The sequence below is a fragment of the Phyllobates terribilis genome, unplaced genomic scaffold, assembly GCF_046119375.1.
Source record: "Phyllobates terribilis strain yellow unplaced genomic scaffold, ASM4611937v1 Scaffold_8__6_contigs__length_399053987, whole genome shotgun sequence".
In the NCBI taxonomy this organism is placed as follows: domain Eukaryota; kingdom Metazoa; phylum Chordata; class Amphibia; order Anura; family Dendrobatidae; genus Phyllobates; species Phyllobates terribilis.
The window spans coordinates 171,710,461-171,724,935 of record NW_027362768.1 but is presented as its reverse complement, the minus strand read 5'-3'; the positions used below and the strand labels follow the sequence as shown (position 1 = coordinate 171,724,935).

Below are 14,475 nucleotides of genomic sequence, written 5' to 3'. Positions count from 1 at the left end.
GTTACCTGGAACATTGGAGGTCAAGATAAGGTCTGGAAGACCAAGCAAAATTTCAGTGAGAACTGCTTGTAAGATTGCTACAGAGACAAATCAGAACCCCCGCTTGACTGCAAAAGACCTTCAGGAAGATTTAGCAGACTCTGGAGTTGTGGTACATTGTTCTGCTGTTCAGAGACACCTCCACAAATATGACCTTCATGGAAGAGTCCTCAAAAGAAAACCTCTCCTCGTCCTCACCATAAAATTCATTATCAGAAGTCTGCAAAAGAACATCTAAACAAGCCTGATGTATTTGGAAACAAGTCCTGTGGACCGATGATGTTAAAATAGAGGTCACAATAATCAAAGGTATGTGTGGAGAAAAAAGGGACAGAATTTCAGGAAAGGAACATCTCGCCAACCATTAAGCATGTGGGAGGATCAATCATGCTTTGTGGTTGTGCTGCAGTAAATGGCACTGGGAACATTTCACAAGTAGACGGAAGAATGGATGCAATGAAATTTCAACAAATTCTTGATGCAAACATAACATCATCTATAAAAAAGCTGAAGGTGAAAAAAGGATTCTACAAATAGATAATAATCCTAAACACACGTCACATTCCACAACAGACGACCTCAAAAGGCGCAAGCTGAAGGGTTTACAATAGCCCTCACAGTCCCCATGTAGGGTGCCCAAACTTTTGCATTGGCCCATTTTCCTTTCTGTAATTTTTTAAATGTAATATATATATGTATATATATATGAATTTTTTTTTTTTTTGCCTAAAATACAAAGGGCTTGCAGGGTGTTACAAAAGGAGAAAGCGGTATCCAGCTCCAGTTAAAGTAAAGATCCTTTATTGTAGTCAATTAAAAATACTCCATAGTGATGCTGTGGCAAAGCATAGTTCAGACAGGCATGTTTAAGCAGCTACGCGTCTCAGATGCACTCCGCCATCCTTTGTCAAAGCTGTTTTGTAATTTTTAAAATGTAAAAGATGAAAATTTTTTTTTTTTTGGCTAAAATACAAAGGTTTGGTCAAATTTATCTGAGCACACAAATCTCCCAAGGTTGGCCAAACTTTTGCATCGGCCCATTTTCCTTTCTGTTATATATATATATATATATATATATATATATATATATATATATATATATATATATATATATATATATATATATATATATATATATATATATATAATATGTGTGTATATATATATATATATGTGTGTGTATGTGTATATATATATATATATATATATATATATATATATATATGTGTGTATGTGTGTATATATATATATATATATAATGTGTGTGTGTGTGTGTGTATATATATATATATATATACAGTACAGACCAAAAGTTTGGACACACCTTCTCTTTTAAAGATTTTTCTGTATTTTCATGACTATGAAAATTGTACATTCACACTGAAGGCATCAAAACTATGAATTAACACATGTGGAATTATATACTTAACAAAAAAATGTGAAACAACTGAAAATATGTCTTATATTCTAGGTTCTTCAAAGTAGCCACCTTTTGCTTTGACGACTGCTTTGCACACTCTTGGCATTCTCTTGATGAGCTTCAAGAGGTAATCACCGGAAATGGTCTTCCAACAATCTTGAAGGAGTTCCCAGAGATGCTTAGCACTTGGCCCTTTTGCCTTCACTCTGCGGTCCAGCTCACCCCAAACCATCTCGATTGGGTTCAGGTCTGGTGACTGTGGAGGTCAGGTCATCTGGCGTAGCACCCCATCACTCTCCTTCTTGGTTAAATAGCCCTTACACAGCCTGGAGGTGTGTTTGGGGTCATTGTCCTGTTGAAAAATAAATGATGGTCCAACTAAACGCAAACCGGATGGAATAGCATGCCGCTGCAAGATGCTGTGGTAGCCATGCTGGCTCAGTATGCCTTCAGTTTTGAATAAATCCCCAACAGTGTCACCAACAAAGCACCCCCACACCATCACACCTCCTCCTCCATGCTTCACGGTGGGAACCAGGCATGTAGAGTCCATCCGTTCACCTTTTCTGCGTCGCAAAAAGACACGGTGGTTGGAACCAAAGATCTCAAATTTGGACTCATCAGATCAAAGCACAGATTTCCACTGGTCTAATGTCCTTTCCTTGTGTTCTTTAGCCCAAACAAGTCTCTTCTGCTTGTTGCCTGTCCTTAGCAATGGTTTCCTAGCAGCTATTTTACCATGAAGGCCTGCTGCACAAAGTCTCCTCTTAACAGTTGTTGAAGAGGTGTCTGATGCTAGAACTCTGTGTGGCATTGACCTGGTCTCTAATCTGAGCTGCTGTTAACCTGCAATTTCTGAGGCTGGTGACTCGGATAAACTTATCCTCAGAAGCAGAGGTGACTCTTGGTCTTCCTTTCCTGGGGCGGTCCTCATGTGAGCCAGTTTCTTTGTAGCACTTGATGGTTTTTGTAACTGCACTTGGGGACACTTTCAAAGTTTTCCCAATTTTTCACACTGACTGACATTAATTTCTTAAAGTAATGATGGCCACTCGTTTTTCTTTACTTAGCTGCTTTTTTCTTGCCATAATACAAATTCCAACAGTCTATTCAGTAGGACTATCAGCTGTGTATCCACCAGACTTCTGCACAACACAACTGATGGTCCCAACCCCATTTATAAGGCAAGAAATCCCACTTATTAAACCTGACAGGGCACACCTGTGAAGTGAAAACCATTTCCGGTGACTACCTGTTGAAGCTCATCAAGAGAATGCCAAGAGTGTGCAAAGCAGTCATCAAAGCAAAAGGTGGCTACTTTGAAGAACCTAGAATATAAGACATATTTTCAGTTGTTTCACACTTTTTTGTTAAGTATATAATTCCACATGTGTTAATTCATAGTTTTGATGCCTTCAGTGTGAATGTACAATTTTCATAGTTATGAAAATACAGAAAAATCTTTAAATTAGAAGGTGTGTCCAAACTTTTGGTCTGTACTGTATATATATATATATATATATGTATGTGTGTGTATGTGTATATATATATATATATATATATATAATTTTTTTTTTTTTTTACATTTAAAAAATGACAATTTTTTGGTGCCTAAAATACAAAGTGCTGGGTGTATAGTGGTATATCTATAGATAGATAGATAGATCTCTCTCTCTCTCTCATGGCTCATTGGCGGACACATGCAGAAAAGGGCCCCTGTGCAAGAACAATATATGGACCCTTTGCAGCCCAAGAGCTCCTAAAAATCCAAAAATCGCACCTGCTTTTGAGATATAAATAGGCCCCCTTACCTCTTGGGCCCCCTGTGCGGTTGCACCAATGATATGTCCGCCCCTGTCATGGCTGTGATTTGCTCGTTAATAGAGATGAGCGAACCCAAGTAAATTCTGAACACGGACTTGCCTTTCATGTGCATGTAATTGCAGGTGGACAGATTTGACGAATACGTACAGTCCTGCTCATCGTTATTGGCACCCATGAAGTTTAAGTACATAATGTGGAATATCTCCTGAAAAAAATGAATCAAGTGAAACAGTTTTTTTGTATAGAGACTTGTGTTAAATACAAAAGAGCAAATGATAAACAATAATTTAAAACCAAAAACAATGGGAGGGAAGAATAGAAAAACCTAAAGCTTTCTGTGTCACTGGTATTGGCACCCTTTACATTAATTTAGTATGGAAACACATTTTGACTCTCCTGTGGTAAATCACAAGAGAGATTCTCCTGTGATTAATTGTCGGTGCCCATGTGACTTGAATTAGCCAATGAATGATGACTTCAGTGTTTTAAAAATCCACATGGTAGGCCCTGTTCCTTTGTCACAATGGTGAAGACAAAGGAGCTGTCTGAGGACATCAGAACAGCTATTATTAGCAAACACAAGACTTCCAAAGGGTATAAGGCCATCTCCAAAGACCTTGGTATCCCAGTTTCAACAGTGCGCAATATTATTAAGAAGTTTGCCAATAATGGAACAGTCAAGAACCTCCCTGGACATGAGGGAAGAGGAAAATTACCAAGAGAGGTCTTCAAAGGTTGGTGCGAATGGTGGAAAAAACACCATGTCAAACATCCAAAGACATGAAGGCCAACCTGGAAAAGTCTGGGGTTATGCTTTCAACAAGTACCATACAGTGGGTACGGAAAGTATTCAGACCCCTTTACATTTTTCACTCTTTGTTTCATTGCAGCCATTTGGTAAATTCTAAAAAGTTCATTTTTTCTCATTAAAGTACACTCTGCACCCCATCTTGACTGAAAAAAAAACAGAAATGTAGAAATTTTTGCAAATTTATTAAAAAAGAAAAACTGAAATATCACATGGTCATAAGTATTCAGACCCTTTGCTCAGTATTGAGTAGAAGCCCCTTTTGAGCTAGTACAGCCATGAGTCTTCTTGGGAATGATGCAACAAGTTTTTCACACCTGGATTTGGGGATCCTCTGCCATTCTTCCTTGCAGATCCTCTCCAGTTCCGTCAGGTTGGATGGTGAACGTTGGTGGACAGCCATTTTCAGGTCTCTCCAGAGATGCTCAATTGGGTTTCGGTCAGGACTGTGGCTGGGCCAGTCAAGAATAGTCACAGAGTTATTCTGAAGCCACTCCTTTGTCATTTTAGCTGTGTGCTTAGGGTCATTGTCTTGTTGAAAGGTGAACCTTTGGCCAAGTCTGAAGTCTAGACCACTCTGGAAGAGGTTTTCATCCAGGATATCTCTGTACTTGGCCGCATTCATGTTTCCTTCAATTGCAACCAGTCATCCTGTCCCTGCAGCTGAAAAACACCCCCATAGCATGATGCTGCCACCACCATGTTTCACTGTTGGGATTGTATTGGTCAGGTGATGAGCAGTGCCTGGTTTTCTCCACACATACCGCTTAGAATTATCACCAAAAAGTTCTATCTTCGTCTCATCAGACCAGAGAATCTTATTTCTCATTGTCTAGGAGTCCTTCATGTGTTTTTGAGCAAACTCTGTATGGGCTTTCATATGTATTGCACTGAGGAGAGGCTTCTGTCGGGCCACTCTGCCATAAAGGCCCAACTGGTGGAGGGCTGCAGTGATAGTTGACTTTGTGGAACTTTCTCCCATCTCCCTACTGCATCTCTGGAGCTCAGCCATAGTGATCTTTGGGTTCTTCTTTACCTCTCTCACCAAGGCTATTCTCCCACGATTGCTCAGTTTGGCTGGGCGGCCACCTCTAGGAAGACTTCTGGTGGTCCCAAACTTCTTCCATTTAAGGATTATGGAGGCCACTGTGCTCTTAGGAACCTTGAGTAATGCCAAAATTCTTTTGTAACCTTGGTCAGATCTGTGCCTTGCCACAATTCTGTCTCTGAGCTCCTTGGGCAGTTTCTTTTGAGCTCATGATTCTCATTTGGTCTGACATGCACTGTGAGCTGTGAGGTCTTTTATATAGACAGGTGTGTGCCTTTCCAAATCAAGTCCTGTCAGTTTAATTAAACACAGCTGTACTCCAATGAAGGAGTAGAACCATCTCAAGGAGGATCACAAGGAAATGGACAAATGGCTGCAATGAAACCATTGCTGAAGAATAGACATAAAAAGGAACGACTGATCTTTGCCAAAGAGTACCTTGACAAGCCACAATTTTTCTGGGAAAATGTTCTATGGACAGATGAAACAAAAATAGAGCTTTTTGACAATGCAAAGCAACAGTTTGTTTACAGATGGCACAATGAAGCATATAAGGAAAAGAACACCTTACCAACAGTTAAGCATGGTGGAGGATCCATAATGCTGTGGGGTTGCTTGTCAGGCAAAAGGTATTTTTGCCCGAGTTTTAAAAATGAGAGATGTTTTAAAAAGGAAAACCCCCACCCCCTATCCGTTTGTAAGAGAAGACATAGAACTCACTTTTGCTTTTCCCCAAACCAGGAATCTTTATGACCCGCCATAAAACCTCAGTCCAGGGCAAGCACTGGTACAAACCGGAAAATCCCTCCAAAAAATCCCATTGTTTAATTGTACAAACGTTTTATGCCAATTTTAATCACGCACAGGTCTGACAGAGACATCGGAACCACTTTTTTTCAATGCTTACCTTTTTCCCATTACAATAGTATAACTTGCATAACTGAGGAATGACCGGGAACTGAGATAATGGATTCTGAGCTTCTGAGCGTCATAGCAATTTCATATTTAATATCTATCTTCATGAATATTGGTGACGGTCAAGATGATGTCTCCCTCTTGGATGTGGGACCCCCCCCACACCAAGATATGGAATCTGAAGGATTTTTTAGGTCTTCTGCAGCTGGGTGGGCTCGCAAAGCCGAGCCCCCTTGTAAGGTAAATAAGGGGTGTCTCCCAGAGTTTTGGCTGCTTGCTAAAAACCAGATCGGCCATTTTTCAAGCCATTCTTCTCAGGGATGTCGAACGTACGCACATCACGCGGCGTAAGAAGAATCACCTCTAATTTCCGGGGAGCTGTCCCCCCAACAGAATCTGAGACCATCACCTCGTGGCGCAGGTTTTGCTATTACTTATCCCTTTTACTTTTACTTATCCCTTTTACTTTAAGAACTGTTTATGCATACATGTAAATTGTCTCCTTTATAATATCTTGTATATATTTTGTAAACACTGCCCCCCTTTGGGAGTAAATCATTATTATTTACCAGCTTCTTTCTTCTTGTCCTATGTCGAGCAAACACGTTCCTCACCCGCTAATTCACGTTACCTAACGGGTACCCGATCCACCTGTCAAGCGATCGGTGGTGGCAGTATACCAGTATTTATGTGATATTGTGGTTTGAGGGTGGCTGGTCAGAGGTATATATACGTTCCTGGAAGGAACTGGTGGTATATATACGTCCTGTCACATCACATGCCGCAATAGCCGACATAAATTAGAGCAGCTGCACCCGGGCTTATCCTCGGTCAATACCGTGTTTGACCAGCAGGATAAGGGGGCGCCAGAGAGCTGCAAGGTCTGACCCAAGTGGGTGTCGTTTTCATGACATTGCTTTGCTGCGTCTGGTACTGGAGTCCTTGACCGTATCACAGGAATCCTGAAATCAGAGAATTTCTCCAGCAAGACCATGACTTAAAGCACACATCCAAAAGTACACAAGAATGGTTGAAAAAGAAAAAAATGGATTGTCTTAAAATGGCCAGCAATGAGTCCTGACCTCAATCCCATTGAAAATATTTGGGGTGAGCTGAAATCTGCCATTGGGAAAAAGAACCCTGGAAACATTCAAGAACTTGAACAAACTACAAAGGAAGAGTGGGAGAAAACTCCAGCTGAGAAGAGCAAGAAGCTTATAGATGGCTACAAGAAACGTTTGGAGGCTGTCAGCAATGCCAAAGGGTGTGCAACCAAGTGTTAATTAGGGGTGCCTTTATTAAAATCCTGAGGATATAACTTTGATACATTTCCATTTATTTGTGAAGATATTGTACAGTCTATGAATAAATGAAGGGGTGCCAATAATGGTGAGCAGCACTGTATATCAAGTTTTTGCTGTATAAACTGATGCCACCACGTTATGAAACTTTTCTATAACTCCGCTGCAGCCCAATGTACCTGCACAAAAACTGTGTGAAATCATCCAACGTGGTATGATATTGAGCGCCAGGCGGTTCGGTGGGCGTCTCCATGCCATGCTCGGTGACCTTCAGCCCTTTCTGCCACCAAATGTGTAGATGATGTAGGAGACACCAGTCAGTAGACTCTTTTGCCTGCACCAATTCTCCGGTGCATGCACACAGGTTCACTTTCCAATGTCCTGGACAGGGCAGGTGCCAGATGTGGCTGATTTAGGAGGCATCATCCAGAAGAAAAGGGAGGATGTCTCGCACCAAGAGTAGCCTGTAGGTGCCCATCACACCATTTGGGGCTCATTGTCATAGCGTGCACGACCATTTTCATATACAGTCATGGCCGAAAGTGTTGGCACCCTTGAAATTGTTGCAGGAAATGAAGTATTTCTCCCAGACAATTATTACAATTACACATGGTTTGTTATACACATGTTTATTTCCTTTGTGTGTATTGGAACAACACAAAAAAAGAGAAATAAAAGCAAATTGGACCTAATTTTACACAAAACCCCAAAATTGTGCTGGACAAAATTGTTGGCACCCTCAGCTTTAATATTTGATTGCACACCCTTTGGAATAAATAACTGCAATCAATCGCTTCCTTTAACCATCAGCTTCTTACTCCTCTCAGCTGGAATCTTGGACTCTTCTTACAATCTGCTCCAGGTCTCTCATATGTGAAGGCGTCTTCTCCCAACAGCAATTTTAAGATCTCTTTACAGGTGATCAATGGGATTTAGATCAAGACTCATTGCTGCCACTTCAGAACCCTACAGTGCTTTGTTTCCATCCATTTCTGGGGGCTTCTTGAAGTATATTTGGGGTCATTGTCCTGCTGGAAGACCCATGACCTAGGACGCAAACCCAGCTTTCTGACACTGGGCACTACATTGCCTTCCAAAATCCTTTGTCAATCTTCAGATTTCATGATACCTTGCACACAGCCAAGGCACCCAGTGCCAGAGGCAGTAAAGCAACCCCAAAACATCTTAGTACCTACAGTCAAATATGGCGGAGGTTCAGTTTCTTTTCTTTGTAGACCTCATTCCATTTTCAATTAAACAGTAGAATGATTTGCTTTACCAAAAAGCTCTATCTTGGTCTCATCTGTCCACAAGACACTTTCCCAGAAGGATTTTGCCTTGCTCACGTACATTTTGACAAACTTCAGTCTAGCTTCTTTATGTGTCTGTGTCAGCAGTGGGGTCCTCCTGGGTCTACTGCCATAGCTTTTCATTTCATTCAAATGTCGATGGATAGTTCTCGGCCCATTTTTGGGGGGTTTTGTGTGAAATTATGTTCAATTTGCCTTTTTTTCTCTTTTTTTTTTTTTGTGTTGTTCCAATACACACAAAGGAAATAAGCACGTGTGTAACAAAACTAGTGTATAATTGCAATAATTTTCTGAGAAATACTTCATTTTCTGGAGCAATTTCAAGGCTTCCAATACTTTCGGCCATGACTGTATGGGGACAGCAGAGTTGCTATAGGTGGATGTAGCGAAACAACATAAAGAGCTTAATAACAAAGTGGCGCCGCTCCCTTTTAACGAAACATACGCTCGTCGTCACTGCCGTCTCTGGAGATGTCCCTTTAAATCTTGCCGTTGCTCTGATAATGGACTGATGGCCGTTCTGTCATCCGGATACGTGCGGTATGCTTTATTTATCACTCCGAAGTATGATGTGGTTCTTTTTTTTTAATGGTGCTAAGTGCGGCACTACGTGACAATGTATCAGTGTAATGTGTGAGGTTGTCGCAGTAAATCATGGCTGCGTCCGTGCGGCGGTTCCTGAAAACGTCGCCATTTCTCTTGTCGCTCGTCGCGTTTCACAAGGACACTGAAAGGTCAGGATGTGACGGCTGTCACTCCGCACGGCAGACGACTTGTCATCCTTACAACACTTTTTCTTTTTGCTGTCACTTTGGCACTTCATGAAAACCTATAAAGCAGAGTCCCAACCCGAGGTGATATTTAAAGGGGTGTCCCCCAATCCTCATCTTCCATAGTAAAGGCAAGTTGCAAAAATTTCCAATCGTTTTATGATCGACCTCTGGGACCCCGTGGAGATGAAGGGGCCACAGCACTCATTTTTCTATCTTTCCGTTGTCCAAGTGAATGGCGCTGGCTGTATTCATCAAGGAGGTCCGTGCAGGGAAAACATAGAAGTGATGCAGCATTAAACCCTTAAAGGAATTGTCCACGTCTGGTGTCAATTTTTTTTTTATACTGAAAAACATGTATTTTTGGTTTTAAAAATCATTATTGCAATTCAGTTTCACCAAAAATGTTGCACCCTTTTGCTTTTTCGGGCTCTTTTGTTTCCTTGCACATTTCACTTTGATGTGTTCTGTGGTCATAAATAACTGAGAGGAGCTTAAAAAAAAACAAAAAACAAACAGATATAAGCTTTAGAAACCCTCTCATTGGATCGTCAGTCCAAACTCACTTATTGATTCTTAGTTAACTCATTCTACAGCCTGCAATAGACAGGCTAAAGAAGATAAACTGTGCAAAGTTTTAACCCAATTTAAAAAAAACATTTTTTTTTAGCCAAAAATACATGCATCTAAAGAAGAAGAAAAATATGTCAACCAGATTAATTCTCTAGATTTTTAGAGGTCCAAGTGTTCGCATATCCTTGTAATATTCCAGAACTTTACAAAATGAAGCTATCTCTTTGGGTACAAACAATTGTAACAACCCCCCAGCTGTGAGAAGTATTAGGTTTATGCAAGATTTCAGGCTCTGGATGTAAATAAGAATGTTTTTCAATTCACTGACAGCAAACACAGATACAAAAGTTATTAACCCCTTCACTCAAGCGGCCAATTTCCGTTTTTGCGTTTCCGTTTTTTCCTTCTTTTATTCCCAGAGCCATAACTCTTATTTTTCCATCCACATAGGCATATGAGGGCTTGTTTTTTGTACTTTTGAATGACACCATTCATTTTACCACATAGTGTACTGGAAAATAGGAAAAAAAAATTCCTAGTTTGGTTAAATTGTGAGAAAAAGGCAATTCTGACATTGTCTTTTGAGAATTGTTTTTACAGTCTACATTTTATGGTAAAAAGAACTTGGTAATATGATTTTCCTCATCAATACGATTACGGCAATACCAAATCTGTCTTTTTTTATTATTATTATTTTAGTGGTGAAAAAATAATCAAAGTTTTCAAAAAAAAAAAAAAAAATGTTTAGGTTGTCACCATTTTCCGGGATCCATAACATTTTTATTTTTCAGCTGATGGAGCCGTGGGATGGGTTATTTTTTGCGGGACGAAACAATGTTTTTATTAATTCAATTTTGGGACCGATGTGACTTTTTGATCGCTTGTTACAGCCTTATTTGTGGAATTGCGGCAACCAAAAAAAACAAAACTTAATTTTGACATTCTTGAATTTTTTTCCTTTTACAATTTTTACAGATCGGGTTAATTGTTTTTATATTTTGATCGGACTTTTCTGAACTCGGCGATACCACATATGTGTATTTTTTTTATTATTTTTATTTTCAGTAGGGGAAAAGGGGGGTGATTTTAACTTTTTTTTATTTTTTTATATTTAAAAAAAAAAAAAAAAAACTTTTTACTGTTATTGTTAGTCCCCTTAGGGGACTGTAAGATGCGATTGCCTGATTGCTTGTGCTTTATACATACATTCTGCATATAGCAGAAGTCACGGTCTCCTTTAAAGCCCGACCACAGACAGAGTTGCAAAGGAGCTCCGTAATGACTGGCACGGGGCTCATCAGCGGACCCCCGGCTGTCGTGACAACTCATTGGTGACCCGCGATCATGTCACGGGCACGCCGATGGGTGGAGAAAATGACGCACATGTTAAATGCCGCTTGACAGCATTTTTTTGATTGATTGATTGTTAGCGGCAGATCCTGGCTGTAATACACAGCCATCTACTGCCGGGTATGCGGCGGGCTCGCTGCGGGAGCCTGCTCCATACACCCGCTTCCGACATGCACCGTACATGTACTGCGGATGTTGTGAAGGAGTTAAAAAAAAATAAAAATAAACAGCTGCTGAACTCTTCTTTTATTTTCCCCTGTGGCTGGATACAATGTGATAATCCTGTTATTATATCCCCCCTCCCCAGGCGTGCACCGATGTGAGAGCCAGCTCTGTCTTCTGGAAACAGATGGAACTCGTGGATACCCTGGTGGGGCAGCCGCGCATCCCCCAGTGGCTCTCCACCCATCCGTCACACGAGAACCGAGCGGAGCGTCTGGACAGACTCATCCCCAAGGTTGGTGCAATAGGATTCTGTCTAATCAGTGCATGATAGGGGGCGCTAACGAGAACTTCTGATCAATGTCCAATCCAGCGCCCCTCTGATCAGTTATCCCCGTATCCTTTTTACCCCTCTTCATCAATTTTTTTTTTTTTAGGGGGGTACATCTAGATGATGAGGTCATTCCCACTCCGGAGTATTCTGGTATCTAATTTTTGCTGTTTTAGAGAACACAACTGAATCCTACAAGAAAACGTGGCCTTATCCATATGCACAGAAGCAAAAAAGTAAAAAAAAATAAATAGGAAAGCTAAACATATATTTACTCAGAAGCAAAAGTGTAAATGCAGACGGGAGAAATAACTCTAATTAATTATTTTTGTTTATTATTACAAAAAAATAATACTTTATAAAAAAAAAAAAAACATTATTGAATTAAATGTGTAATTAGGAAATGGCCTATTGTTTAAATCAGATTTTTATTTTAGTGTTGGCCACCTATGGGTATAATTTTGATTTATTTTTTTTAAATTTATGTATTTTGGACTAAAAATCATTTTTGCAATTGGGTTTCTTTACAAATTTTGCACCATTTGGCTTTTACAGGCTCTTTGCTTTCCTGCACATTAAACTTTGATGTGGTCATCAGTCAGCGGAGAGGAGCTCAGGAGAAGACAGGTATACTCCTGTGCATACATCAGTCAGCAGAAGTGCTAATCAGTGTGGGAGGAAACTGCACTAATGAGAGAAAGAGTCTGACCTCTAACTGAGAACCTGTCAGTGAGCTCCTTCTGACCGGACACTTTGTAACTCTGTTATCTCTCAGCTGATGTAACGCCACAGACATCATCAAAGTTGAATGTGCAGGAAAATAAAGAACCTGTAAAAAAAAAACTGTGCAAAATTTGTAATGAAACCCTATTACAAAAAAAATGATTTTAGCCCAAAATATATGCATGTAAGAATGTACCCATCTGTGACACAAACCTCTTTTCAATGTATTTTTTTTTTTTATCTTTGATGATGTTTTTTTCATTTCATATATTTTTTATATTGAAAAAAAATCTTATAATTTAACCACTGGCCACTAAGCCTAATAGGCTCCTACTGCCTGTTCTTCACATGAACATTAGCAGCAATCATGTCTGCAATAGAAGGAGGTGAGCTGTGACATCACCTATTGTGAATGGTGGATCCTGTGTTATCTACTGTAAATAGAGGTGTTATCAGTCATTGTACAGGAAGGGGAGGAGGTGAGCTGTGATATCACCTATTGGGAATTGGGAATCCTGTGTTATCTACTCTATATAGAGGTGTTATCAATCATTATACAGGAGGAGGAGGTGAGCTGTGACATCACCTATTGTGAATGGTGAACCCTGTGTTATCTACTGTATATAGAGGTGTTATCATTCATTGTACAGGAGGAGGAGGTGAGCTGTGACGTCAACTATTGTGAATGAATCCTGTGTTACTTTTCATTGTAATCCTGTCTGTGGTGATAATGAGACTTCTGAAAAGAAAAGTCTTTTGTGCACAAAAGGTAGTATGAGTCTATTATAAGGCCTAGTACCGAGTGTAAAAATGGGAAGATTTACGATTTAATTTTAACATCGTGAAACGGAATTCTGAAAAAAATAACCCACCATTATCGTTGCTTAAAAAAACATTTAACATTAAACCTGATTTTATGACTCTTTCTTTTTAATTCTCGAAATTGTGTTGTACCCTGAAGGAGTTAAATGTGTCATTACTATACAGGTGATTACACGTAGAGGGGGCTTTTATTTCTCTGCCCCCAGCTGCGGCTCGAACATTTTCTTCCCTTTTACCAGTCGTGCGGCAGAACAACATGTCTGCTGTTCTTTCACACATTGTGACGCTGCCACGCTGTGTTCCCGGAGCTTCCTGCAACTCTCAGCAGCCCGTAATAAGTGCCGCTCCCGATCCCATCTCCTCCCTGCACTGACTACGTGGCATTCAGGAGGCTCTGGGCCATCTCCGCACAGTGGCCAAGGGTCAGTGCTTTCCGCCTTCCCTAATATTACCAGGATGCACCCCTCTCCTCCTTCAGTATGGGAACACAATGCATTTTTATATTTCTTTTTTTTTTAAAGGGCCTTTCCGTAATTGTAAAAAAATTCTTATATTTTTTTTGTATAGAAAATGATTTGCATATATATATATATATATATATATATATATATATATATATACAGTGCAGACCAAAAGTTTGGACACACCTTCTCATTTAAAGATTTTTCTGTATTTTCATGACTATGAAAATTGTACATTCACACTGAAGGCATCAAAACTATGAATTACCACATGTGGAATTATATACTTAACAAAAAAGTGTGAAACAACTGAAAATATGTCTTGTATTCTAGGTTCTTCAAAGTAGCCACCTTTTGCTTTGATGACTGCTTTGCACACTCTTGGCATTCTCTTGATGAGCTTCAAGAGGTAGTCACCGGAAATGGTCTTCCAACAATCTTGAAGGAGTTCCCAGAGATGCTTAGCACTTGGCCCTTTTGCCTTCACTCTGCGGTCCAGCTCACCCCAAACCATCTCGATTGGGTTCAGGTCTGGTGACTGTGGAGGCCAGGTCATCTGGCGTAGCCTCCATCACTCTCCTTCTTGGTCAAATAGCCCTTACACAGCCTGGAGGTGTT

At 40.2% G+C, this 14,475-nt stretch overlaps 1 protein-coding gene across 3 annotated transcripts in view; it reads left to right on the top strand.

Moving 5' to 3' along the window:
- OMA1 (OMA1 zinc metallopeptidase) overlaps positions 1–14,475 on the top strand; it is a 100,625-nt gene that overhangs the window by 72,309 nt on the left and 13,841 nt on the right. For 2 of the 3 annotated variants that reach the window (XM_073643729.1, XM_073643727.1), the window contains exon 8: positions 11,666–11,815. The exons of the other annotated variant lie outside the window; for it this stretch is intronic. In XM_073643729.1, coding sequence (XP_073499830.1) covers positions 11,666–11,815 — 150 coding nt within the window. The remainder of the gene's footprint in view (positions 1–11,665; positions 11,816–14,475) is intronic. 3 annotated transcript variants of the gene reach the window in all.